The following is a 24725-nucleotide window of genomic DNA, read 5'->3' as shown; positions in this document are numbered from 1 at the left end:
GAGGAAGGCCAAACAAGAGATGGATTGATTCCATAATGGAAGCCAAAGACCTGAACTTACAAGATCTGAACAGGGTGGTTCATGACAGATGCTCTTGGAGGTCACTGATTCATAGGGTCGCCATAAGTCGTAATCAACTTGAAGGCACATAACAACAACAAACACTTGGGACAATAGCTTTCTACCACAGGTTTAACCTAAAGGAAGCATTATTCATTCCCTGCACAAGAGGCTCTACTTGCCATGCAATAGGGGTCTACTTGAGAATGTATGATGGTATTATGCTGCATAGCTCTGCCCCACCTGAGCTGCGTGAAGGGGCCCTATGTACATATATACACGTGTAGCACTCCATGGGATAATCAGGATTGTCCCTCACATGGAGCAGCAGGGTAACAGGCAGATTCTCCTTGTTCTTGCAAGTGAATGAGGCAATAATGATGCTTTTAAGACTAGCACAGAGGAAATCAGAGAATGAGGAAAACAATCAAGCAGGTTTCCTACTTCATGCTAGCAGTTTAAATGGAAACACGTCTTTGCAAGATTGTTTGCTGGCTGAAAATCTTTTAATGCTCAGTGAGTGGTACTGGTTGAACCTATGCATTCAGCACCACTGAGTTCTATGGAACTTACTCCCAAGGAATTACACATAGGATTACAGTCATGCCACATGGCAGGATTAATAATGCAAACCAAAGCCACCCCAGCCCAATTCCAACATGCTAACATGTACGCCAATTTGCCAGCTCACTGATCCAATATAGCTGCCTACGGTTTTGGATTCTCCTTAGAGGGGTGGGTAGTGGGGGTTGTCATGATGAACTCATGTGCTTCTAAACTTATCTCTACACCCACTGCACTTCAGAAGATTTCAGTTGACTTCAGATTCAACCGCAGAAATATTTGTGCAAAATTCTGTTCTTTATTTAGCATTTTAAACAGAAAACAAAATGGATACCCCTTCATAAGTAAAAGTCCAAAACATAAAGTATAACAAAAAGAAAGCAGAAGTTGACTATTGGATTCCAACTCAAGAGCAGGTGGGCTTATCCACAGAACATCTTTAGAGTCCAAAAGAGATCCAGATGGCTATTGTGTCTTACAGTCAGAAACACCATCTTTTTTTGCAGTTGCAATCCAGTGCTTAAGATTGTTTTCTGTGGACTCTGCTCCTGCAGACTTTGTGTCGGTGGACTGAGCACCCAAAGACCTTGAGTCTGTTGGAGAAAAGAACAGTTGCCATCTGTTTTAATTAAGAAATGACTGTAATCAAGTACATGCATTCAAGAAAGATTCCTGTAAACATTAGATGCAACCAGAAGGTAAAAAAATTGCTCAGAAAATAATGGCCATTTGGGGTAGAAATGCTGAGGCCTCTGGGCCCTTGCAGAAAGTGTAACAGGACACATCATTAATCCTTGGGACAACTTGGGCTCATAAGCCATATTAATACAAAAAAGGCAATGAGCTGAACTTTTGTCCTTTAGAGAATGTATTGGTGTACTTTATGTTAGATGTATTTTGCAATTAAATTATGATCCCTGTGAAAGGGAGAAGAAACTGATTTATTTGGGGAGGGGGTGGAAAAGGATAGATTAAAAACTGTACTAGAAGGAACGATAGCTAAGGAATTCCACTGCCAAGACTGGCAGACAAGGACAGGAAGGAAGCATTGCAACTATGCTGTAAAAGATATGTTTCAATGCTTCTCGCCAATCTCAAAAGATGTCGCTTTCCTAGATTTTTAAAAATCGTTAACAGCCTCACTATGTTCAACGTTTAAAATATTAATTTTGTACATCTACAAACCCAAAGCTTAAAAAGTTACATGTAGATATGATTTGTACCCAGTTCAATATTACGATTCCAAGTTGGGACATAGTTGTGCTGCAATGAGAGGGGAAGAGCAGGGTGACTGAGCAGGTGATGGACTGAGGGAACCAGGTTTGCTGGACAATTTTTTACAGGCTTTCAGAACCTCTAAACCAAAATCAGAACCACTTACACAACTGGCAGAACCCGACTCTACTATGCACCTCAATAGGCCATCTACTCAAAGAACCTAATAGCAGGGATGAGGAACCTGAGGCCCTCCAAGGTGTTGATGGACTCTATCTCCCATCAGCACTAGCTAGCATGGCCAATAATCAGGAGTGATCAACTCTGGGAAGGCCAAGGGTTTCCCATCCTTGCTCTATAGTCTGCTTTAAAGAAAGCAATCCTAGCTATGCATGCCGTCTCCCCTGCATGCAAGGGTCTTCTTGCACAGCCATTCCTGCTTCTTGCTGTAGCAACCTGGCTATAATCCAGATCTCTGCAGTAGATGGGAAAGGATGGGCCCAAACACCCCTGAACTGCCACTATCTGCAACTTTTCATCCATCAAAGTTTGGATCTGTTAAGTCTAATAGCACCTACTGCGGTAACTGAAGTGTTCAAATGCAACCTCTCCCAGCCCTGTACAGTGGCTTGCCAGGCCTTCTGCTTCTGCAGTTCCACTTGAAGGATTTTACATGGTTGGTCATTTTATTATTATTATTACTATTATGTGAAAGTAATCCATGCATTTTTCTTAGAGAGGTGCTTCACTTTGAAGTAGACCCTAGGAGTATATCACACTAAGACAGAACAGATTTCAGGCTTCTGAGATCTACTTTGTGTTTTACTAGAACCTCAAGATCCACTAACTGCAAATGATGTATGTTGAAGAACATGGTGCCCCTAGCAGCTGCTAAAATGTAGGGATTTGTTTTGTGTACCAGAAATTAGCTGTGCTCACAGGCCTTCCCCACAGACATCCATTCCTGATTACTGCTTCATTTTGGCAGTCTCATTTTTTGGGTGGGGGTAAGACAGGTGTCATTTCGTTGTTGCAATTGTTAATCTGCTGGAAGTCAGAAATCCTTGACAGTCTAATGCAAATCACCCAGAGACCTGCCAGGAGATCCCAATCTACCTCCTGCACATCCCTGTATTACACCATTACCTACCTGTAAGAGCTAATTGAGAGTTGTCAAAGAAACTCGGATAGGTTAATGGCACAGGCGCAGGAGAGTCTAATGGCAGAATTCGCTGCAAAGAGCGTTTTTTACAGGGAGAAGGTGGCAGTTCTGAGAATGAAGGAGGAGCTGTCTTCTTCGGCGATTTTAGCCGATGCTCCTCGCTTATCTCTCTCGAGGATTGCTCCCTCCTCTTCAAAGCTTGCTCCTTCCATTTTTTGACTTCCTCTTTCAAGATAAGCTCATTTCTGGAACAGGAACAAGAGGAGATTTGTTGACCAGATACGGTCAGTTTGGTGCTTTTACCCTATGAAATTCACTTCTTTCAAGTGGAGAGGAAGGCTTGGTTTCATCTGGCACAAGGGTGGGAAAACTCAGGGCCAAGAGCCAAATGCTGCCCTCCAGACCTCCCTCTCAGGTCATTGGGACTCTTCCCCAAGACCACATCCCTTCTCCAGCCACACCCTCTCTCCTCAGGGGACATCCCTCGTTGGCCTTCCTTCACACCCTCCTTGGGAGTTTTTGCCGGGCTGAAATGTGCCCCTGAATTCTGTTAGTGACTCTTGCTTGCCTGGATGGGGGACAGTGGGGGGTGGGTTGAAACTACCCTAGCATACAAAGGTAATATTTGCACTCATCATTGCACCGCCCACTTGTGCTTCTGGCCCCACCCAACACTGGCATGAGGCCACTGGACGGCCGTTGAGAAGGGAAGGTGACCCACAGGCTGGTCTAGCTCCTGATCTACCCGAAGATATCCGACTCACTGCCATTAGCAGTCTCCTCATTCTAAATACTGTCTCACGTGGGGGTTTTCCACATGACTCTTTGCAGGGGTCTGGACAGCAATGGCCTAGGTGAGATCTGTCCTCTTATGAGCCATCTGATCACTGTCTACAACTTGGGCTACTACTTCCCATTTGGAGACGGGTGGTGAGCTAGGAGCAGGAGGCCAGGAAGTGCCAGGATGAGTCAGGTCTCTAACTCGGCAGAGTTTGGAGTCTGCTTGTAATGCCCCCACCCCCAAAATAGGGAACTGGTTTCCACCTCCCCCTTCTGAATTTTGGCACCATCACTCTTTAAAAAAGGAAATGCCTCCAGCATGGCTTCATTCAAATAACGCAAGCTGTGCCACTAGGCTTTTGTCTACTTCAGCGAACATGTCATGAAGTGACATTGTAAATTAGAAGGGCGTTGCATCATGATTGATTTCATTTTATCTGTCTTTCCTTTGACTCCAAGAACCCTCAAGGCAGCAGTCATGGCACTTCACCCCACTCCTCTTCACTCACAAAACTCTGCGAGGTGAAGTTGAAGATTGCAAAAGGACAAAAATGCAAAAATACATTTGATGCAGAGTGGTGGAACTTCATTACACACATCAATGCAGCAGACAATAAAAACAAGGTTCCCAAAGCTTTTATAATCCATGGATTTCGTAAAGGTGACCAAATAACAAAAACAGATTCTTTATTTGTATTTTTAAGTGCAGGAAAATCTGTTTTATACATGATGTGCCCCTCTCAGTCTCAGTTAATGTATGATCTGAGTTGTTCTTAACTGTATCAATAAAAAAATAAATAAATAAATAAAAAAAGCTTTGCAAGTTATCTTGGGCCAAGAGATAGTGACTGGCTCAAGATCACCCAGTGAGCTTTGTGGCTAAGCGGAGATTTGGTCTAGGATGTCTCCAGTTGTAGTCAAACACTAGCTCCTACACCACTAGGTATAAACAAGGGGAAAAAATCACCACCAGATTAATGATAACTTTTGTCTCCTAAGGGACAAAGTAAACCTACTTGATAGTAAGAGGCATGTGCCATACCTAGGGTCTCTAACATAGCACCTGTGGGCCCCATGATACCCTCAGATGGACCCACCCACCCACCCAGGCTCCCTGCCTCCCCCAAACTGTATTTTATTTGGGACATACATAGGTGTATTTCCTGTTGGGTTATTAAGCATCATTAGCTTTTGTTCTGTGAAATGGGTATTTTGTGGTGCCCACAACAGTTTCTTAGACTTCCAGATGTGCTCCGGGGTCCAAAAGGTTTGGGGGCCCCTGTGCCAAGCCATGGCATGTTCTGATAAGCCAGTCTATATGACCTCGGACCAAGCCAAATGCAACCCATCAGTTACATACTGTGGCTTGCCCAGCATTCTGCTTTTGCTGTCCCAGGCAGGCTGGCAGCTTCATGGCTCAGCAAACCTGCGAGTAGCTTATTTGTCTTGAAACAAATCCCACTGTTAAAATTCAGAGGATATGCAGCTGATAAATGGAAAAAGATTTTAAGGGTGACTTACTTCAACACAAGCTCAAACTGTTTCTTGAGTTGAGCATACTCCCTTTCCAGTGTTGCATGCTCAGTTTTCACCACGAGCATGTGGGTACTTTGTACTATTCCACTTCCACCGCCACAAGTAATTGGCAGCGATGACTGAGAATGGCCTTTGCGCGATGCTATAACTGAAAAACAAAGAGTTCAGAAAAGGAGGCTATTAAAAGCTGAAAGGACCATAAATACACCACAGTGATTGATTACCTCTGGGCGAACAACAGAATGGTAGGGTAAGCCTAAGTGTACTAGTCTCCTGAGACTGCAGAAATGGTTGACAGGTGAGGATCAGAATATTCCAAATGCTGAAGACATTTAATGGTTGACAGGTGAGGATCAGAATATTCCAAATGCTGAAGACACTTTTCAAAGCCAGCGGATACAGTTTAGAAGATTTAACAAAACATACACTTTAGGACTGAAGTTAAGCTGGTTCAGGCTCTCTACATCTTGGATTATATGATTGTTGAGGTAGGATGCAATTAAAATAATACCATATGCAAACTCAACAACCTAAGCACTGCATTGCAATAACACCTTGTCCCCAATGCTGTTTAACATCTATATGAAGCCCTTGGGAGCAGTCATCAGGAGATTTGGGGCGAGGTGTCAGCAGTATGCTGACAATACCCAGCTCTATTTCTCTGTAACATCTGAATTGGGAGAGGCCGTGCAAGCCCTGGACCACTGCCTGGATTTAGTGGTGGGCTGGATGAGGGCCAATAAACTGAGTCTGAATCCTAGCAAGATGGAGGCGCTGTGGGTTGGTGGTTCCCGAGTTCAGATAATTGGTCAGTTGCCTGCTTTGGATGGGGTCGTACTCCCTCTGAAGGAGCAGGTCTGTAGTCCGGGGGTGCTCCTGGATCCATCTTTGTCACTAGAGACCCAGGTGACCTCAGTGGCTAGGAGTGCCTTTTACCAGCTTTGGCTGGGAAGACAGCTGTGGCTGTTTCTGGACTGGGATAGCCTGACCACCGTTGTCCATGCATTGGTAACCTACAGGGTGGATTACTGTAATGAGTTCTGGTGGGGCTGCCCTTTAAGTTGATCCAGAAACTGCTGCTGGTGCAAAATGCGGTGGCGTGACTGCTCAATGGGGCAGAGTATTGCCAACGTGTCACCCTGCTCTGAAAGAATTGCACTGGCTGCCCATTAGGAACTGGGCTAGGTTCAAGGTTCTGGTTTTGATGTACAAAGCCCTATGCAGGTTGGGACCAGGATACCTGAAAGATCGTCTTACCCCTTATATATCCAGTCAATCACTGTGCTCTACAGGTGGGGGCCATCAGGAGGTCTGTTCCACGCAATATAGGAAGCAGATCTTTAGTGTAGTGACCTACCCTTTGGAATCCCTTCCCTTTAAATACTAGGCAAGCACCATCTCTGTTATATTTTTGGAGCCTACTGAAGCCCTTTCTCTTTCAACAAGCCTTTTAAGTAGAGACCTTATCCCAGTCTGCGTCTGTTTGAACTGCTCTTAGGATGTTTTTAATGCCTTTTTAAAAAAGATGTTTTAAAAAATGCTTTGTTTTAATATATTTTAAAGTCTGTTTTTATGATGTTTTAGAGTGTTTTTAGTGTTTTTGTTTGTCGCCTTGGGCTTCTACTGGGAGGAAGGGCAGGATATAAATTTAATAAATAAAATAAAATAAGATTTTAAGCAGAATATTTTCAAGTATTTTTTATACTTGTGTTTATTTTTTATTCATTCATTTATTTATTAGCTTTATTAGTTGCCCATCTGGCTGGTTGTCCAGCTACTCTGGGCAACGTATAAAATAAAAACATACAAATACATTAAAACATTAAAATCTCAACAACAACAACAAGTGGTTTTACTGTGTTTATGAGGACTTTGGAGACACATGAAAGAATCTGTGAACTCTAGCCTTACAAAGATGTTTGTTTCTCTTGTTAGACAATTTGTTACTGATTACACTCCATAACTCAGAAGAGTTAAATTGCAAAAGAAGCTTTTCTTAGATTGCTCATTTGGCCTGCATATCTTTTTTTAAAAAAAATAATCTACAATTTTTGTATTAACCAGGAGTGGGGAACCTTTTTCAACATGAGGGCCACATTTCTTTGCTTGTAAAATTTTAGAGGTTACATCCCAGTGGTGAGTGGGGCCAGTTGAAAAAGGGGGCAGGGCCAGAGGCAAAAGTGGGAGGAGCAACAGCTGTGACTCTTACCTTTGTACAGTGCGCTACATTCCAGTCACACAGAGGCTTCTACATGCCCCCACCCATTTCTCCATCCAGGCAACCAGAAAGCATTATCAGAGCTCAAAGACACATTCCAGCCAAGCAAAAGCACTCAAGCCTGAGGAGAGTCCTGTGATGTTCCTATATATTAGTGTATATATGGTAAGTGCTGGTTGTTTAGAGTATACATGGTAAGTAGTGAAAGAGGAGGGGGAGTGAATGGGCAATAGAATGCTTGATGATTGGCTGAATGTTTAAAATGGCTGACAGTATAAATGAAAGGATGACAGGTAAATCTGGGTGAATGTGAGGTGGTAAATTGTGGAATCTGGGGGGAGAAGAGAAAGAGTGGATTGCTTGGTGGGGTTTAGAGAGTTGTTTACCAGGAGGGAGGTGGAGTTTGGATTAGTATTGAGTAAAACCATATGCTTATGTGCCTTAAGAAGAAATCTTGTTTATCTTGTTAGCTTTGTTATCTGTAATAAATACTTAATTTGGTTTACCAAAGGCCTGATCCTTGGCTGGGGTTTCACAGACCAGAAGGGAGGGTAAGGTAATGACCAAGGCTGAAGGGGAACTGTAACAAATGGTGGCAGCGGTGAAGAGAATAACAATACCAGTATTCAGAGTCTCTGGGAATACTAGTATTGGGACGTTACTGGTGGTTGCCTAGCAGGGGGATCTGTTGAGATCTGTGCTAGAGCGGATAGGTAAACCATAAGAGAGTGCGGTCCGGACTGGTGGAGTCCCTGGTGGTGCCTAGAGACAGGCAGTAACCACGAGCAGGTAGGAACCTGACAGGGAGAGCCAGGGAAGGAGCATCACAAGTCCCGAGGGCCAGATGGGGAGGCCTAGAGGGCCACATTCAGTTCCCTGGCCTAGAGGGCCGCCACAAGCCACACTTTAAAAATACACCTGATAGAGCCAGAAGAAGCCTTTGCCTGTTATCTACTTACCAGTTACATCCTGTTCTTGTTGCACTTTGCGAAGCTCTTCCTTTAGTTTTCTCAATTGTTCCTCCCTGTGTTCTGCAAGCGCTTTTGCATTTGCCAACCTAAAGAAGAGCACCAAGATCATATTTGCCAATAACACCATCTAACATTTTGTTTATGGAAAAGAAATTAAGGCTGCTGTCACACACACGTGCAAGCACCATGTAACAGTGGGATTTCCTTCCAAATAGATGTGCATAGGATTGCACAGTACATAACCAAAGTCCCGCTGAGCTGGAGCATAGGCATGTCTCCTTCAGCATCCTGCTTCCCACTGTGGGAAATTATTAACAATACAAAACTGGGCGCAACCTTATCAGAGGGGTACGCTGTGTTGCATTAAAAAAAAACATGACTGGGCGACACCTTAAATACTAACTTGTTTGACATAAGCTGTCATAGGCCAACACCTACTTTTTCAGAGGCTGTCATTACTAGCTGCCATGTGAGGAAGCGAAGAATCAGACAGGTGAGAACTGCCACCTCCACTCGCTGTTGCTCTCAGCGACTGGGCTGGGCACCTCCTGTCCCTCACAGAGTCTATTGGTTCCTCCTGCCCCTTAAGAATCAGCCACAGGACCATCTGCTCAGGAAGCAAGGGTGTCAACTGGGCTCCCATGGAGGCAAGAAGCTGGCAGATTCCAGCTTATGCCCCCGAAGACCAGAGCCACCATCTGTAAGGTCAACAACTTCCAGCTGGTTTATAGGTCCCTTCCAGGAAAGCTGGATTGCCAGATTATTTCTCAGAGGCCACCAAAGAAGATCAAGAACCCCCATCCGAGCAGAGTATTGCTAACTTCCTCCATCCATATTTTGAGATGGATCAGAATAGAGAACAAGCAAGGAATGTTGCTGTCCTCCGTTATAAAGGGACACTTGTGGGTGGGGAAGAAAAGAGAGAGCAGGCTGGCAAGATTACATGCTCTCTAAGACAGTAATTTTGCTTAGCCTGTTCTCGGGGTCTTGTCTAGTCCAACAGTGCAAATCCTCATCAAGGCTACATAGAATGGCTAAGTACAATGGGACTCACTCTTGGTCAAAATATTTGGACCGTTTCATTCTTGCCATGTCTGCTTTAGCAAGCTGAGTTTTGAGGTCTTCAATTTCTTCCTTGTACAGTTCAGCACCTTTATCAAGCTTGGCCTAAAATTAAGAGGGAGACAGGAACACGTCTAGTGAGAGAGGGGGAAGACTGTTATGAACTCCTGTGCACAGATTATTCTAGAAGGCTACAGATAATGTTTAGAAATCATCAACATTTTACATACCGGATGAGAATAGACTACCAGAGTTGTAGAGTAGCTTCACCACCTTCTCTCTACAGCCACAATTCAGAGTTATTTATTTAGTAAAATTACAGAGCCCCCCTCTGGGCTGTAGAGCTTTTCCTAAGGGCTCTATATCTGCCTGCAAATCCAAGTAGCACCACGAGGCATGATAAACAAGGCATGTGTACCGTATGGATTTGTGACTAGAAAGCTAAGGTGGTCTAGTGGTTAGAGCAGAGGTAGAGAACCATTTCCAAACAGTGGGCCAAATATTGATCTCCCCCAGCCCCTCTAGGCCTCTTTGACAGGTGGATGAAGCCACCTATCTGTCCACCACCCAGTGTCATTATGAAAAATCACCTGGCATCAGTATGAAAAATCTGTTTCAAAGCTGTCTGCAGAGGAAAAAAACCTGTTTGCAGGCATGGTTTGAATCCAAACCACACCTGCAATTGGAAGAGGCTGATGGGAAATTCCTGAGTACAGTTGCTCCCAGTGGGGTTTGCCAATTGTCTTTACCTCCCTGGGCATAGTTTGGGGAAGATGGCACCTTGGGCCAGGTTGGGACCCTTGCCAATTTTAATCAGACCTGCAGATTGGAGGTTCCCAATGGCTGAGGGTTAGTGTTGGCCTAGGACCAGGGAGATCCAGGTTCAAATCCCCATTTAGCCATGAACCTCACTGGATGACCTTGGGCCATTTACTATCTGTCAGCTTAACCTACCTCTCAGGGCTGTAGTGAGGATAAAATGGAGAAGGAAACTATATATACTGCCTTAAACTCCGTGAAGGAAAGGGTCGGAGTGGATATAAATGTAGTAACCAAGTAAGTAAAGAAATATATATATTAGATTCTTTCATTCACATCTGTAATGGGAAGCATGAAAAATAGGAAACAGCAATCTCAGCCAGTTAGCGCACACCTTCAGAGTTAGTTGCTCCATTAGTGCAGTTCTTAGGCAGTCCTCTTTCTTCCCTAAGGTAGCCTGAAGTTGGACCACCTCACTTCTGGAAGTTCGCACTTTAAGTTCCATTTCCAACATGGCTATCCTTTTCTCCTTTTCCTGGAGATTTCTCTTAGCTTCGCTTGTGGCATTTTCCAGCTCTTGTTTTTTCAGATTTATATCCTAGTTATTAGAGAGGTGGAGAGCAATTCTAGGCTTTAAGAAGAATCAGACATAATAGATGGCAACTGGAAACACCAATGATCAGATGTGTCATCTTGGTGTTGGCAACAAAGTCCCTTGAGTGACTCTGGTTTAGGGTAGGGGCAGGATTCCCCCCCCCGCCAATCTGCTCCACCCTGCTCACCCCAGGCATCACGAAGGAGGAGGAGGCAGGAGAGAAGGGGTCCTCCTTGGGTGGAAGAATAGAGTGGCTGCCATGGCCAAAGCCTCCCCAGGAGTGCCAGACCATGGAGGAAGAGGAACAGGCAGAAGAGGCACCGCACCGTGGGGCAAGCGACAGGCTGCAGGCTAGGGTGGGGTGAAAAATCTGCTTAATTCCAACCATAGGGTTGGGGGTCAGAATTAAGCAGATATTTGCCCATTGCAGCCTGCAGCTTGCCCCATGGAGCGGATCCTCCTCTCCCGTTCTTACTCCTCCTCCATAGCCTGGCCCTGCCGGGAAGGCTTTGCCGCAGCTACCGCTCTGTCCTTCCCCCGTGGAGGACCCCTTCTCTCCAGCCTCATCCTCCCACATGATGCTGGGGGAGAGCGGGGTGGAACGGATCGGTGGCAGGGGCAGATCCCATTCCCAGTTTAGAGTCTGGAAGATGATTGTGGTAATTCAAAATATTTTTCAAAATGCTGGCCTTTTAAAAAGGAGTGACCTGACATGAGTGCAGGTGCTCAGAAAACGACATTATCGGTCCTCCAGCCTCTAATGGAATGGTAAAAACAGATCAAGCAGGAGAATGGATTTAACAGCAACCCATTTACATCAGTACACTTCTTAACTTGAAGGCAACTTAATGCCACTTCAGAGAATGTTATAAAATCAATCTTTTTCTATGTGCACATGTAGCAGGGAGCTGCCCTCAATTAACAGTTCCCCGCAGTATGAAATTATAAGTGCATGTGGGAACATAGGAAACTGCTTTATACAGAGCCATTGGTCCACCTAGCTCAGGCCTGTAGACCATGACGAGCAGCAGCTCTCCAGGATTTCAGACAGGAGACATTCCCAGCCCTAACTGGAGATTGAAGCTAGGACCTCTGCATGCAAAGCAGATGATCTGCTGCTGAGTTACAACCCTTCCCCTCAGGTTTAGGCACTTTTTACACTCTCAGCATACAGTAGCTCTGGATGCTAAGAAATCAAGTTGCCTTGGTCTAAGTCATCTCTAGTCCTCCAGAGAAGAAGAAATCAGAATCCAGCAATGTCCATTTAGCAAAATGGAAGTAGCAGTGTACACAAATGTTTTCATGTAACACACTGTAGCTCTGCAACCAGATGTTCAGAAAGTGGGACTCTGCCGCCACATGCAAAATCCCCAAGCTTCATGCATCCACCCACCCACCCCGGCTAGTAATGCCTGAGAACACTGCATCCATTCTCCTCACCTCTTCAAAACAGTGGCCAACAAAAGGAGAAAGGAAAAAAACACACCCTGGCATGAGGTTGTTTTTGCATTTCAGCAGCAGTCACACGCGTCTAGGCCTGCCACTCAATCACTCTCTTCCATGGGATTCGCTGTTCTTTCACAAAAAAGTTAACCCCATGTAAGCCACATTAAGAAAATCCTCACTAGATATGGGCCAGTGAACTCGATGTTTTACATCATGAACATACGCATCGTCTTTTCTGTGGTTTTTTTTGTGCTTTTTTGTTTTAAAAACTATTGCAGCTGTTTTTATAGCATGTCTGTAAATTGCTTTCAGATATGTGTAAAAGAAGATTCATAAACTAATTATTATTACTACTAATAACATTCTTGAGAAAAATCAAAGGGACCCACCAATTAGGAGTTTAAAATAAATAAAAAATTACCTTTAGCTCTTGTTCTATTGCTTTTAATTTATTCCCCAGTTTATAGTTTTCTTCTTCCAAGGCAAAATTAGCAGCACCACAACGCGTTTGCTCTTCCTGCAGCGTATTTAATTCAAGAAGCAGTTCCTTAGTGTGTTCTCTGCATTGCTTCAGGGCAGCGCCAGTCTCTCTGCAGTAGTTAGCATTTTTCATTTCTAGCTCAGATTTGGAGTGAATTAAGGCCTGCAATGCAATATCATTCATGCAAATCATTCATGATCTGCTCCAGGAGCCTTTTGGCTGAATAGCAGGTTAAATTCTTTAAATAAGTAGTAAATAATAGCAATGCCTCTGGCAAAACATTGACCTCACAAGTATTGGCTGGAACTAAATAAGCATTTCTATAGCACTTATGCCAATAATAAATAATAATAATAATACTTTTTTGAACCAGTACTTCTTGTCCAGGTGCCCATGGGAAGCCCCCAAGCAGGACCTGAGTGCAAGGAGCACTCTCCCCTTCTGCAGCTGCCAGCAACTGGTTTTCAGAAGCAGGCTGCCTCTGACTTTGGTGGCACAGCACACCCGTCATGGTTAGTAGCTGTGTTGTCGGTAAAAATATGTGGGTACCCAGAACAGCCCCCTATCCCTTTTATTGTATCATTATATTCTCTCAGAATCCTTGAGAGTTCCTGTACCTTTAAGATCCCTACCCCTTTCGGTTTGTGTATTCTCCCTGCTAAGTATGTAGATCAAAGGTGAGGGGTACTCATTGCTTCGCTCTAAAGGAGTTAGTTGTTTATTTGTCAGAACCTAGTGCTGGCTCTTCTGTCTCTTTCCCAAGGATTTCAAAAGGCCTTAAAGATTAGTAAGTGTCAGCTTGACAGGAGAATGAATGGAATGTGATATCCTCTTGTATCCTTGAAAGAAGTACGTCATGTGTTTCTTTGCCGTTGTGCTACCTATATGTGCGTCTTTGATGTTTATTCTTTACTGTACCCAAAATCCTATAAATTACTAGTGAATTCTTAAATAAAGTTGTCCATCTTGACCACTGCTGTCTCTCAGTTGAGCTGAGAGCTGCATTGTGCTTGACGGAACCTTTGATCAAAGATCTTGTGTGTTTTTCCTTCCTAACTTGGGTTCACGGTCCAGTCTGCTCCGTGCCTAACCTGGGGAAAGGAGGCACAGCGAGGTCTCATTTAGATTTCACCCAACAGCTGTTGATAGCCTTATCCTCCATGAATATTGCTGTGGATAGGGAACCCATGCCAAATATACTGATCTATGCACTCCCACACAGACATGCATGATTTTACAGATGTATATGAAAGTGTCCTTCGTACCTGAGATTTAGGTTTCAGGAACTGGCCAACAGGCAAGAGTCGTTCATTGTCTTGCTTTATTCCAGCCTGGAAGTCTTTTATATCAAAATGAACTGAACACCGTTGCAAATACTGTTTTGCCTTTACACCATCACTTCCTAGATGTTGTAACTTCACTTCTATGCTAAGAAGCTCTTCCTCCATTTCTGAAACATCTTTCAGAATTTGCTGAATCAAAAGCATAATATAATGTTGTAGCTGTACGAACACTTCCTAGCAGATTTTTTTTTAACAGAGAAAAATCAGTAAGTTGTACTCATTGAGAAGACCCCCTTCCAAAAATTTAGTTCTCTTTGATCCAGAGGCCTGTGAGCTTCATTCAGGTGGGCTGTGGCATGTCTGTATTAAATAGTCATATTGGTTTTTTAATGGTATTTTTATTGCTTCTTTTACATTTTATTATATTACAACCTGAATTCTATGAATGCAGATTGTAATTCAGTAAAATACAATATAAGAAACAAAAGAAGCAATAAAAATACAATTTAAAATCATACTGCACCTACCATAGCGCATTTCAATTGCTACAACAGGTGAAAACATCTTGAAGTGGTCCGCCAAGACCATTGGCAATTTTCAAGTGCTCTGTGGGGAAAAAAGTTTGGGAACAGAGTCTACAGTTTTTTCCATCTGTTTTATAATTATACTTAATGCCATAGAAACGTGGAGAGAAGAGAAAGTCTCTACCCAGGTCACATATCAAGGCAGTAGTGCTCTTCCTTCAGTACCATTCCATCTAACAGCAAACTTAGGGGGCTGAGTGCCAACAGGATTACAGCTAAAACAGGGCCACTGAGAAACAAGAGAGAGGTGCCAGCATGCTCAGGTGAACATGCAGTGTGGCATGCAGAAATACAAAAACTATCTCCCCCAAATAGCCCAGTGGGGACCAAGCATGCTCAGTCATCTCCAGAAGCCATGGAATGTTGAGAATATCGATTGGAAAAGACATATGGAAAATCAGAAACTGGGGGGCAGGGGTGGGGAAATGAAGTGGCCTGCTTAAGTCTTAGGTTGTCTGGGATCGTCAACAGGAACACTCCTAACAGGACGTAAGGATATACCACCAATACTTCATTGGAGGCTCCATTTATTTTCCTTACTCAATTAAAAGAGGGGACTCCTCAAAACATATCACAACAACTTAAGACCACCTGCCTTCAGGCAGGAAGTTTTAGGACAGAGTGCTACCTCTTCATAGAACTCCAAGTTCCGACTCAGTTCAGGAATGTTGAGCTGCTCCGACACTGCTCCACGTTGTCCCGAATGAGGCTTGAGACACTGAATTTGAGTTAGGAGCTCAAGTTGCTTTCTCTTCTCATCAAGTAGCTCTGTTGTGTACCTGCCAAAGTTGCTGTAGTATTCACCCTTTTTCTTGCACAAGCGGGCAAAGAGGAACTGTTGGAATTGAAAAGCTCATTAACCAGATACATGCGCAAAGAGAGGGTGGGTGGGAAATCTCAGAACTTAAGCCAAGTCCTGCTGGCTCTGACCAAATGCCTACCTAGTCCAGCAGTGTGCTCACAGTGGCTACCTAGATACCTCTAGGGCACGTGTGCAATAGCACAGTCAGGTATTGTTTTGCAATGAACTTGAAGCATCAAGGTTATTAACAACTTTGTTATGGCATAAAGCTTTTGGGTCCACTTCAGACTCTAGTCCACTTAAGCTTATGCCATAATAAATCTGTCAGGGCCTTAAGGCCCCACAAAGTTTTATTTTTGCTGCAACAAACTAACACAGCTGCCTTTCTGAAAACAGCAAAAAAATCACAGTGAAAAGTCTAAGCAGGCTGTTTTTGCTTGTCAAGAGTATTGCCCTGTGTTAGCAAAAAGGCCCTTTGGGCTTTTTGACATGGATAGTTTGAACAGGGCCAATTCTGATCATCAAGCTCCATCAAGCTTTTAGGTATCTAGAATATCTAAAAGCAACAGTCAAAAATTAGCAGTTTTTAGATATTCTGGATTTTAGCTAGTTGGGAATATTTTGATAGTTTAGTTTCAGCTGCTCTGAAGAATTTCTGAAAGGACACGCCGCTCGGCTTTCTATTTGGCAATATGTTTTAGCTGTATTATTTGATCGTTTTGCAACTTATTGTATGAAGTTTGCAAGCTACCCTAGAAGAAGACTGCCCTATAAAAAGTGACCTAGAAAAGTTTTAAACAAATAAAATAAATGCAATTAGCCACTGTGGAAAACAGGATGCTGGACTAAGATAGGGCTTTGGTCTGATCTACCTTGGCTCTTATATTTCCAAATATGTCATGTCAGCAACTGTGCAGGCACAGGGGAGCGTGCTACTCTAGTAAGCAATCAGAGCGTTCAAAACTCATACCTGCCATTTGTTCAACAAGCTGTGGAGACAGTTACTGATGTAACCGTGTTCCATTTGAAGAGTTTCAATGTTATTTGCTTGCTCGGGAGGAAGATCAACAAGCCATTTGGCTACTAGCACTTTTTGACTGTCAAGTTCAGTCTTCAGATTCAGAGATATTGTTTTAAGATATTCAGACCTCTTTTCCAAGACGAGGAATTTCTTCAGAATCTCCTGAAATAAATAGAAGCAGGTTAAGATCAACATACAGCCTAAGTTCACTGGCGCACTTGCAAATATTTTTACAGGCAAGGGGTCAATTATAGATTTAAGTTTCTATTTTTCAAAACTGTTGTTATTCTTAAAAGCTCTGAAGTTATACAAAGTGTTGTACAGGAATGATTAAAAAAAAACACCTGATGTCTTTGCCCCACAGGCTCTCAAACATAATATAGTCACCCCCTTCTTACACATTGGTAATATTTTAACTAATATCCAGTTACAGAGCTGGGGAGAATGAATAAGTCTCTACGGATGTTGATTTAGACCATACACCGCAGTTATCAGTCTTTATTTAAGGCATTTTCAAATAGTAATTCAATGAAACTTGAAGACTTGGCGATTTGTATGGCTAATGGGAAAGTTTATCTATCTATATGTATATACCGCGTAATCAACAAAAACCTCTACGCAGTTTACATCTAGAGTTAGAAAAAAAATCTGATGGTATTAGACTAACAATGGACTTGAATTTTGTTATGGAAATTTGTATATATATGCAGAGGTTGTCAGTGGTCTGAGATGTGTGTGTGCCAGTGTGTGTATCTACCAAAGTAGCAGGCTTTTACCTTGAATTTAGATCACTAAGTAGCCTTGCATTTATATCACAAGTAGCCTCAAAACATCACCTCTCTATAGTACTCTGGTTCACTGTTGGTGATAGGCTGTGTGAGAAGGGGACATTTAAAACCTCTCCTACCGTGAGCTTTCATTTTTAACTAAGAGTTATTGAGAATGAAGATGGAGCACTTTGAATACTCAAGTGATTATCTGAGTATTCAAATAATATTAAAGTATTCTAAAAATGCTAAGGATTTTCTTACTTCTCTCTTCTGCTGATCAGTTCCCTGGTCTGACATTTCCTGAAGTTCTGAAGTCTGAGAACCCTTGCCTACAATTCTTCCTTCCGGTTCTTCTGCCATTTCACTATCTCCTTTGTTATGTCTGCTGCAGTGCCCGAGTTGTTCCTGCAGTTCCAGAGCCTTTGAAGGCAAAACAACCACCATGTACAGTTAAGCCACCAATAAAAGTGTGTGTTAATGGTATATTTCTAATATAAAAAAGATCCTCTCTCTAAAGCAGTTATCAGGGAACCTCCAGCCCATAGGCCTAATTAGGACTGACAGACCTCCCCATTTGTCCTGGGAGGTCGTGGCAGCCCGCCCCCATGCCCCATACAATACCTGACATCATATACACAGGTGTGAGGCAGTAAAGACACGGCTGGGCTGAAAAGAGTTTGCAGGCAGCGCTGATCAGCAGCACCTGCAACATGCTATGCCTTTTGTCTGCATGGTTTGATTTCAAAAGGCATGGGGGAAAACAAGTCAACTTACAAAACTGTGCTGTCAGGTGATTGACAGACGGGCAGTCCCACCCACCATCAAACCATGGCCCACGAGGGGCGGGGGGAGGATAAGGATCCAGCCCACTGGCCAGATCAAGTTCCCCGCCTCTACTCTAGAAGTTCTAAAACTTGGACTCTTATGGCTGCAACCGACTTCTGTACAGTCTCGCCAAGGCGGTGGATTGTCTGGATCATGCTCTCCTCAGTTTGAAGAGACCCTACCATGGTTTTCAGATTCTCTTTTTCTTGGGTTACAGATCGCAAGTTCTCCGCAGCACTGTGAAGCTTCTGAAGCAACTCTGCTTTCTCTCTCCCCATGGCCTCCATTTTGGACTCAGCTGTGACCTTCAGCAGCTTCATTTCATTCAGCCATTCTGCATCCTTCTGATTCTGCTCTTCTCTCAACTCAAGCATCTGCTGCAGGTCAAGAGACTTTTGTTCTAGATGTTGGATCTGAGACAGGTTTTATTTAAAGAGAAAAATGGGTCAAACAGTTCTGCCTTCTTACTCAATTTTAAGAAGTGCTTCCCTCAAAAGATGGGGCCCAGAGATCCCTTTCCCTGATGTCCAAACCCTCCTCCACGTTGCGTGCTGCCAGGGAGACCATGTGTTGGAGCATGCAGACCCTTTTTCTGTCATCAGACTTGAGCCTTTCCCCATGGGCCTACAAATCCTCTGTTTCCAGCTTTACTTATTTATTAAATTTATATCCCACTCTTAGTCACAAAGGAGTTCAAGGCAGCAAACATATCTTTAACCTACCATCTCTGTTTCCATTCCCCTCCCAACTCTTTTCTCTGAAGCAAACCTGTTTTCCGAAGTGGGAGGGTCAGACACCCCCCCAATTTTGTTTCTCACACCTGCTTACCTTTGAGGTGGTCTCTTCCAGAAATTTCTTGAGATCCTCTCTCTCCTTTTGGAGAGCTTCTGACTTCTGCTTCAGGCCATCCTTTTCCAGGGTGAGGGATTTGCTCTCTTCTTTGCTCTCCCAAAGTCTTCGGGCCATTTCCACTTTCTCAATCTTTTGAGCCTCAAGTTCAGATTCTCTAGCCTTCAGATCTTCTCCCAGTTGTTCCATTACAAGCCGATTCTGCTGTTCTTTCAGTCCGAACAACTCCTCTAGCACTCTCTCTTTGTCTTGAAGCTTAAGAGACAGCTATCGTGGGTAAAAACAAATGTTCATTATTAAGAATCAGAACTGTGTTGCTGTTCCAGGGCAATCTTGTTTCTGACCCCCCCACAGCATTCTTTGTGGTTTCTGGGCCTGTCCAAGCTTTACTGCACCCCTGGATTCTACCCAAGACATCTAGCCTCAAGCTTTCATGCTTCCCATTCTCACTGTGGTGACAGGATAACAATTGCTTTGTCCCAGCAGTGAGCTGGAGGGAATGCCTACAGCCTAGGGGGTCATTCCCAATCTCAACCTGGGAGAATTCTAGATAACCATACATCTGAACAGGCTCCTTGTCTCATATTGACATGCACAACATATTCTCAGTCTGTACAGCAGGGGTAGCCAGTGTGACACCCACTGGCACAATGGCGCTCTTGAGGGGTTCCCGGAGTGCCTACAAACCCTCTTGAGTCCCCTCCTCCCCATTTTGGTCATGAGCTGGTGATGGTGGTTGCCTTCTTCTCCCTTGTGAGAAGTACACAGCTAAAGGAAGAGGTCAGAGAGAAGCTCTTTCCCACTTTCTCTTTTAGCTCTATGTCCTTTCCAAGGTCCATATTCTTCTGCATCCAACTTTTACCTGGGCCGTTTGGAAAAGTGAAGAGCATATGTGTGTATGCACACACTTCCTCTCTCTGGGTGTGGAGGGTGATCTCAAGAACAGAAGTGACCAGAAGAGGTGGTTCTCATGGCACTTGTTCAAAAATCCAAATGTACCCATGAGCCTGAAACAGTTGGTATCCCCTGCTGTACACAGTATCTCTTCTATGAAAATTTGCTCTCAGTTCCTAGAACTATGTGTTAATTAACTTGTGATGGTAGAATATCCAACTGGATAAGGTTCTGGCTCACTTTCCCCTCTATTTAAAATGCCTGTACAATTGTGAAACTGCTTTGCTATTACAAGGACCAAAATGTGGGGAAATGTGTTGGCAGATAAATTTTACTAAAGTTACAAAAATATGTCATAAACAAGAACAGAAAAAAAAAGCTAAATATAAACTAATCCTATTTTACCATTGATTCAGTTGTTTGCATCTGTTCTTTGATGTGATCCCTCTCCACTTGGACAGCATCCAGCCTCGCCCTAAGGTCATCTCGTTCCTGGATTAAGATTCTCATTGCTTCTTCAAGTTCATGACGTTTCTGAGCTAAATCTGCTTCAGTCTCTTCTTTGATGAGATCTCTCTCCATTTGGAGAGCATCCAGCCTCGCCCTCAGGTCATCTCGTTCCTGGATTAAGGTCCTCATCGCTTCTTCATGTTCATGAAGTTTCTGAGCTAAGTCTGCTTCAGTCTCTTCTTTGATGTGATCCCTCTCCATTTGGACAGCATCCCACCTCTCCTTCAAATCGTCTCGTTCCTGGGTTAAGGCTCTCATTGCTTCATCATGTTCATGAAGCTTCTGAGCTGTTTCCCCTTCAATCCCCTCCTTGATGAGATCTCTCTCCATTTGGAGAGCATCCAGCCTCGCCCTCAGGTCATCTCGTTCCTGGATTAAGGTCCTCATTGCTTCCTCAAGGTCATGAAGTTTCTGAGTTAAGTCTGCTTCAGTCTCTTCTTTGATGTGATCCCTCTCCATTTGGACAGCATCCCACCTGTCTTTCAAATTGTCTCGTTCCTGGGTTAAGGCCCTCATTGCTTCTTCATGTTCATGAAGCTTCTGAGCTGTTTCCCCTTCAATCCCCTCCTTGATGAGATCTCTCTCCATTTGGAGAGCATCCAGCCTCGCCCTCAGGTCATCTCGTTCCTGGATTAAGGTCCTCATTGCTTCTTCATGTTCATGAAGTTTCTGAGCTAAGTCTGCTTCAGTCTCTTCTTTGATGTGATCCCTCTCCATTTGGACAGCATCCCACCTTTCCTTCAAATCGTCTCGTTCCTGGGTTAAGGTCCTCATTACTTCTTCATGTTCATGAAGTTTCTGAGCTAAGTCTGCTTCAGTCTCTTCTTTGATGTGATCCCTCTCCATTTGGACAGCATCCCACCTCTCCTTCAAATCGTCTCGTTCCTGGGTTAAGGCTCTCATTGCTTCATCATGTTCATGAAGCTTCTGAGATACTTCCCCTTCAATCCCCTCCTTGATGAGATCTCTCTCCATTTGGAGAGCATCCAGCCTCGCCCTCAGGTCATCTCGTTCCTGGATTAAGGTCCTCATTGCTTCCTCAAGGTCACGAAGTTTCTGAGCTACAGTCTCTTCTTTGATGTGATCCCTCTCCATTTGGACAGCATCCCACCTGTCTTTCAAATTGTCTCGTTCCTGGGTTAAGGCACTCATTGCTTCTTCATGTTCATGAAGCTTCTGAGCTACTTCCCCTTCAATTCCCTCCTTGATGAGATCTCTCTCCATTTGGAGAGCATCCAGCCTCGCCCTCAGGTCATCTCGTTCCTGGATTAAGGTCCTCATTGCTTCTTCATGTTCATGAAGTTTCTGAGCTATGTCTGCTTCAGTCTCTTCTTTGATGTGATCCCTCTCCATTTGGACAGCATCCCACCTTTCCTTCAAATCGTCTCGTTCCTGGGTTAAGGCTCTCATTGCTTCATCATGTTCATGAAGCTTCTGAGATACTTCCCCTTCAATCCCCTCCTTGATGAGATCTCTCTCCATTTGGAGAGCATCCAGCCTCGCCCTCAGGTCATCTCGTTCCTGGATTAAGGTCCTCATTGCTTCCTCAAGGTCATGAAGTTTCTGAGCTAAGTCTGCTTCAGTCTCTTCTTTGATGTGATCCCTCTCCATTTGGACAGCATCCCACCTGTCTTTCAAATTGTCTCGTTCCTGGGTTAAGGCCCTCATTGCTTCTTCATGTTCATGAAGCTTCTGAGCTACTTCCCTTTCAATCCCCTCCTTGATGAGATCTCTCTCCATTTGGAGAGCATCCAGCCTCGCCCTCAGGTCATCTCGTTCCTGGATTAAGGTCCTCATTGCTTCTTCATGTTCATGAAGTTTCTGAGCTAAGTCTGCTTCAGTCTCTTCTTTGATGTGATCCCTCTCCATTTGGACAGCATCCCACCTCTCCTTCAAATCGTCTCGTTCCTGGGTTAAGGTCCTCATTGCTTCTTCATGTTCATGAAGCTTCTGAGCTGTTTCCCCTTCAATCCGTTCCTTGATGCGACCCCTCTCCACTTGGAGAGCATCCAGCCTCTCTCTCAGATCATCTCGTTCCTGGATCAGAGCTTTCATTGCTTTTTCATGCCCCTGAAGCTTTTGAGCTATTGTCATCTTGTCCATTACCACCTCTTCAATTCTAGACGCACTGGCTTTTAATTGTCCTCTTAATTGTTCCATTTCACTCAGCTTCTCCAGAGCTTGGCAGAGCTGTTCTTTCATACAAGGGCCATCCTGTTCTGTGATTCCTGTTTGTAGCTCTTGGATCTTGCTAGACAACTTTTTGAGAAAGGGAAAATAAGCAACACGTCAGCTATGTACTCTAGCTCTGTAAGTCCCAATATTCTACATTATTCGGAGAATGTTACAATAATCTTTAGTGCACCATATAGCTAAGTCATGTAAACTTGGTAGCAAAAAGCTTGTATTACCATGCAGCCATTTAAAATCCATCTAAAAAAAAATGGACTTAATCTTGTTTACATGCTATTAAAATATCCAAGTCTAACAAAGACAGACTACAATTCACTGACTATGTTTAAAAGTCAGGATAGGCCATGAACCATGGCTTACCATGCTGAACTAGGCCCTTTTCACTCCTGCCATTAGCATGGGAGGAAACAAACCATGATGATAAGCCAACATTTTGTTCTCGGTGTGCCAACCATGGTTTGCCTGGAGTGAAACAAACCATGAGCTCTGGTTCATTTGTGCACAGTAAGCCCGTTTATAGCTTAATGCAATATGCGAATGCAGCCACTGTGTTAAATCCATTTATAAGGCACAATAGTTACCAGCTGATTGCTTTCCAGAAACCAATTCTTCTCCTCTTGCAGACTATTCAGTTGTTGCTGTAGCACAGTCTTCTCTCGCTCAAGAGAGAAGATTTGCTCCTTCATCAACCGAAGCTTGTTATTTTCCTCCAGCATGATCTCCTCTGAATCCCCTTCAGTTAACAGATTCTTCGTCATGCTGAAGTGTTCCAAGTCTTCTGTTAACTTTAGTATCTGCAAAATGAAACACAACATAATTTCCACCCTAGTAATGATTAGAATGTTTTACACAAGACAGATGAATGAACAGTGTCCAAGAATACACCTCCACACTAATGTCCAAGGGAATGATTTGTATTATAAATTAGGGATGGCTGGAACTTGGTCCTTTAGTTCTGTCGAGTAATCATCCATTCCACTCCTGTGGTGACAGATACCCACAAAGTGTCTTGGATATCCAAGGTTTCCAAATACATTCTGCACATGCATTTCTCTCTGCCCTGCCTAGCTGATTTTTTTTCCTGTGCCACTCACGTAGTCATTTCCACTTCCTGCTGCTTTTAGCACAGAAGGTCTGTGCCATATTTTTTCAAACTCCTTGTCAATTTTGCCTCTGCACTGAAGGGAATTTATGCAGCCATGCAGCAGAGTGGTGTGCTTGTATGTGTATTTAGGCCAGGGGTGAAGGAAGCTTCTCAGCTCCACTGTTGTTCTTTACTGCCTTTGCACAAGCTCTAAGATTTGTGCACATAGCCTTCATGAACAGGAGGATTGAATGCTCTCCCATATGGAAAAAAATACTCACAGGTTTTGTACAAGCAGGCTTTTTCCATACAGAATATTAAACTCCCCAGCTAAAGTGGTATAGCCAGAAAATCCCACGCCCCCAAGGGTGGCACAGGAACCACAGTTGCTCCTATGCTGATCTAGACCAAGGTAAAGCCTCCTTACATAGCTCGTCCTGATGGCTTGGTTATATACTATGCAAGCAACAGTGCTCCTGAAAAGCTTGGGGTGGGGGCTTCTTGCCTGGTATGAACCCAACAGCCAGAAGCCATTACACAAATCTAAACCATTGCCAGGATATCCGGAGAGGCAGCAGTATCCATCTTAGAGCCAAGCTGCAAAACAAAGCTCTTCAGGAGACATCTAGAGCGGCTGTCAAGGGTAAGGCAGTACTAGAGCAGCCCTGCTGGATCAGACCCAAAGGCCTGTCTGTCAGTGGGCAACTAGATGCCTCTACAAAGCAGGACAGGCGAGCAATAGCCCTCTTCCGCTCTTGTTCCACAGCGACTGATGCTCAGAGAAGCGGTGCCTCTGATCCTGGAGGTAGGATATATATGGAAGGCTGTTCTTTCATGCCTCCTCCCAGTATACACCTGGAGATATGCCTGGCGCCATCATTATCCATCTTCAGGCACCAGGCAAAAACACTTCTCTTCTCCCAGGCATTTGATTCTCAACTTTGGAAGGCTCTCTAGGGCTTCTGTTGTGTAGCCTTCCTAAGAAGGGCCGCTCAACCTCCTTATATACTGTTTTTCCCTCCCTCTGTGTGTATGTGTCTCTTTTATTTTTATTAACTATA

General features: G+C 43.9%; 1 protein-coding gene across 3 annotated transcripts in view; it reads right to left on the bottom strand.

Annotated features, from left to right (window-relative positions):
* Nucleotides 1–888: 888 nt before the first annotated feature.
* Nucleotides 889–24725, bottom strand: part of CENPE (centromere protein E) — a 76025-nt gene continuing 52188 nt past the window's right edge. For 2 of the 3 annotated variants that reach the window (XM_061585518.1, XM_061585519.1), the window contains 15 exons: nucleotides 23162–23374; nucleotides 20283–22646; nucleotides 18963–19250; nucleotides 18317–18547; nucleotides 17571–17729; nucleotides 16489–16701; nucleotides 15345–15551; nucleotides 14115–14321; nucleotides 12790–13011; nucleotides 10722–10925; nucleotides 9561–9673; nucleotides 8495–8592; nucleotides 5303–5465; nucleotides 2990–3246; nucleotides 889–1217 (listed from right to left, as the gene is read on the bottom strand). In XM_061585518.1, coding sequence (XP_061441502.1) covers nucleotides 1090–1217; nucleotides 2990–3246; nucleotides 5303–5465; nucleotides 8495–8592; nucleotides 9561–9673; nucleotides 10722–10925; nucleotides 12790–13011; nucleotides 14115–14321; nucleotides 15345–15551; nucleotides 16489–16701; nucleotides 17571–17729; nucleotides 18317–18547; nucleotides 18963–19250; nucleotides 20283–22646; nucleotides 23162–23374 — 5067 coding nt within the window. In that variant the 3' untranslated portion in view covers nucleotides 889–1089. The remainder of the gene's footprint in view (nucleotides 1218–2989; nucleotides 3247–5302; nucleotides 5466–8494; nucleotides 8593–9560; nucleotides 9674–10721; nucleotides 10926–12789; nucleotides 13012–14114; nucleotides 14322–15344; nucleotides 15552–16488; nucleotides 16702–17570; nucleotides 17730–18316; nucleotides 18548–18962; nucleotides 19251–20282; nucleotides 22647–23161; nucleotides 23375–24725) is intronic. The other variant, XM_061585517.1, reaches the window with a different exon arrangement.

This window comes from Rhineura floridana, chromosome 9, assembly GCF_030035675.1.
Source record: "Rhineura floridana isolate rRhiFlo1 chromosome 9, rRhiFlo1.hap2, whole genome shotgun sequence".
NCBI lineage: Eukaryota > Metazoa > Chordata > Lepidosauria > Squamata > Rhineuridae > Rhineura > Rhineura floridana.
The sequence above is the reverse complement of the archived record's forward strand: the minus strand, read 5'-3'. Positions and strand labels throughout refer to the sequence as shown.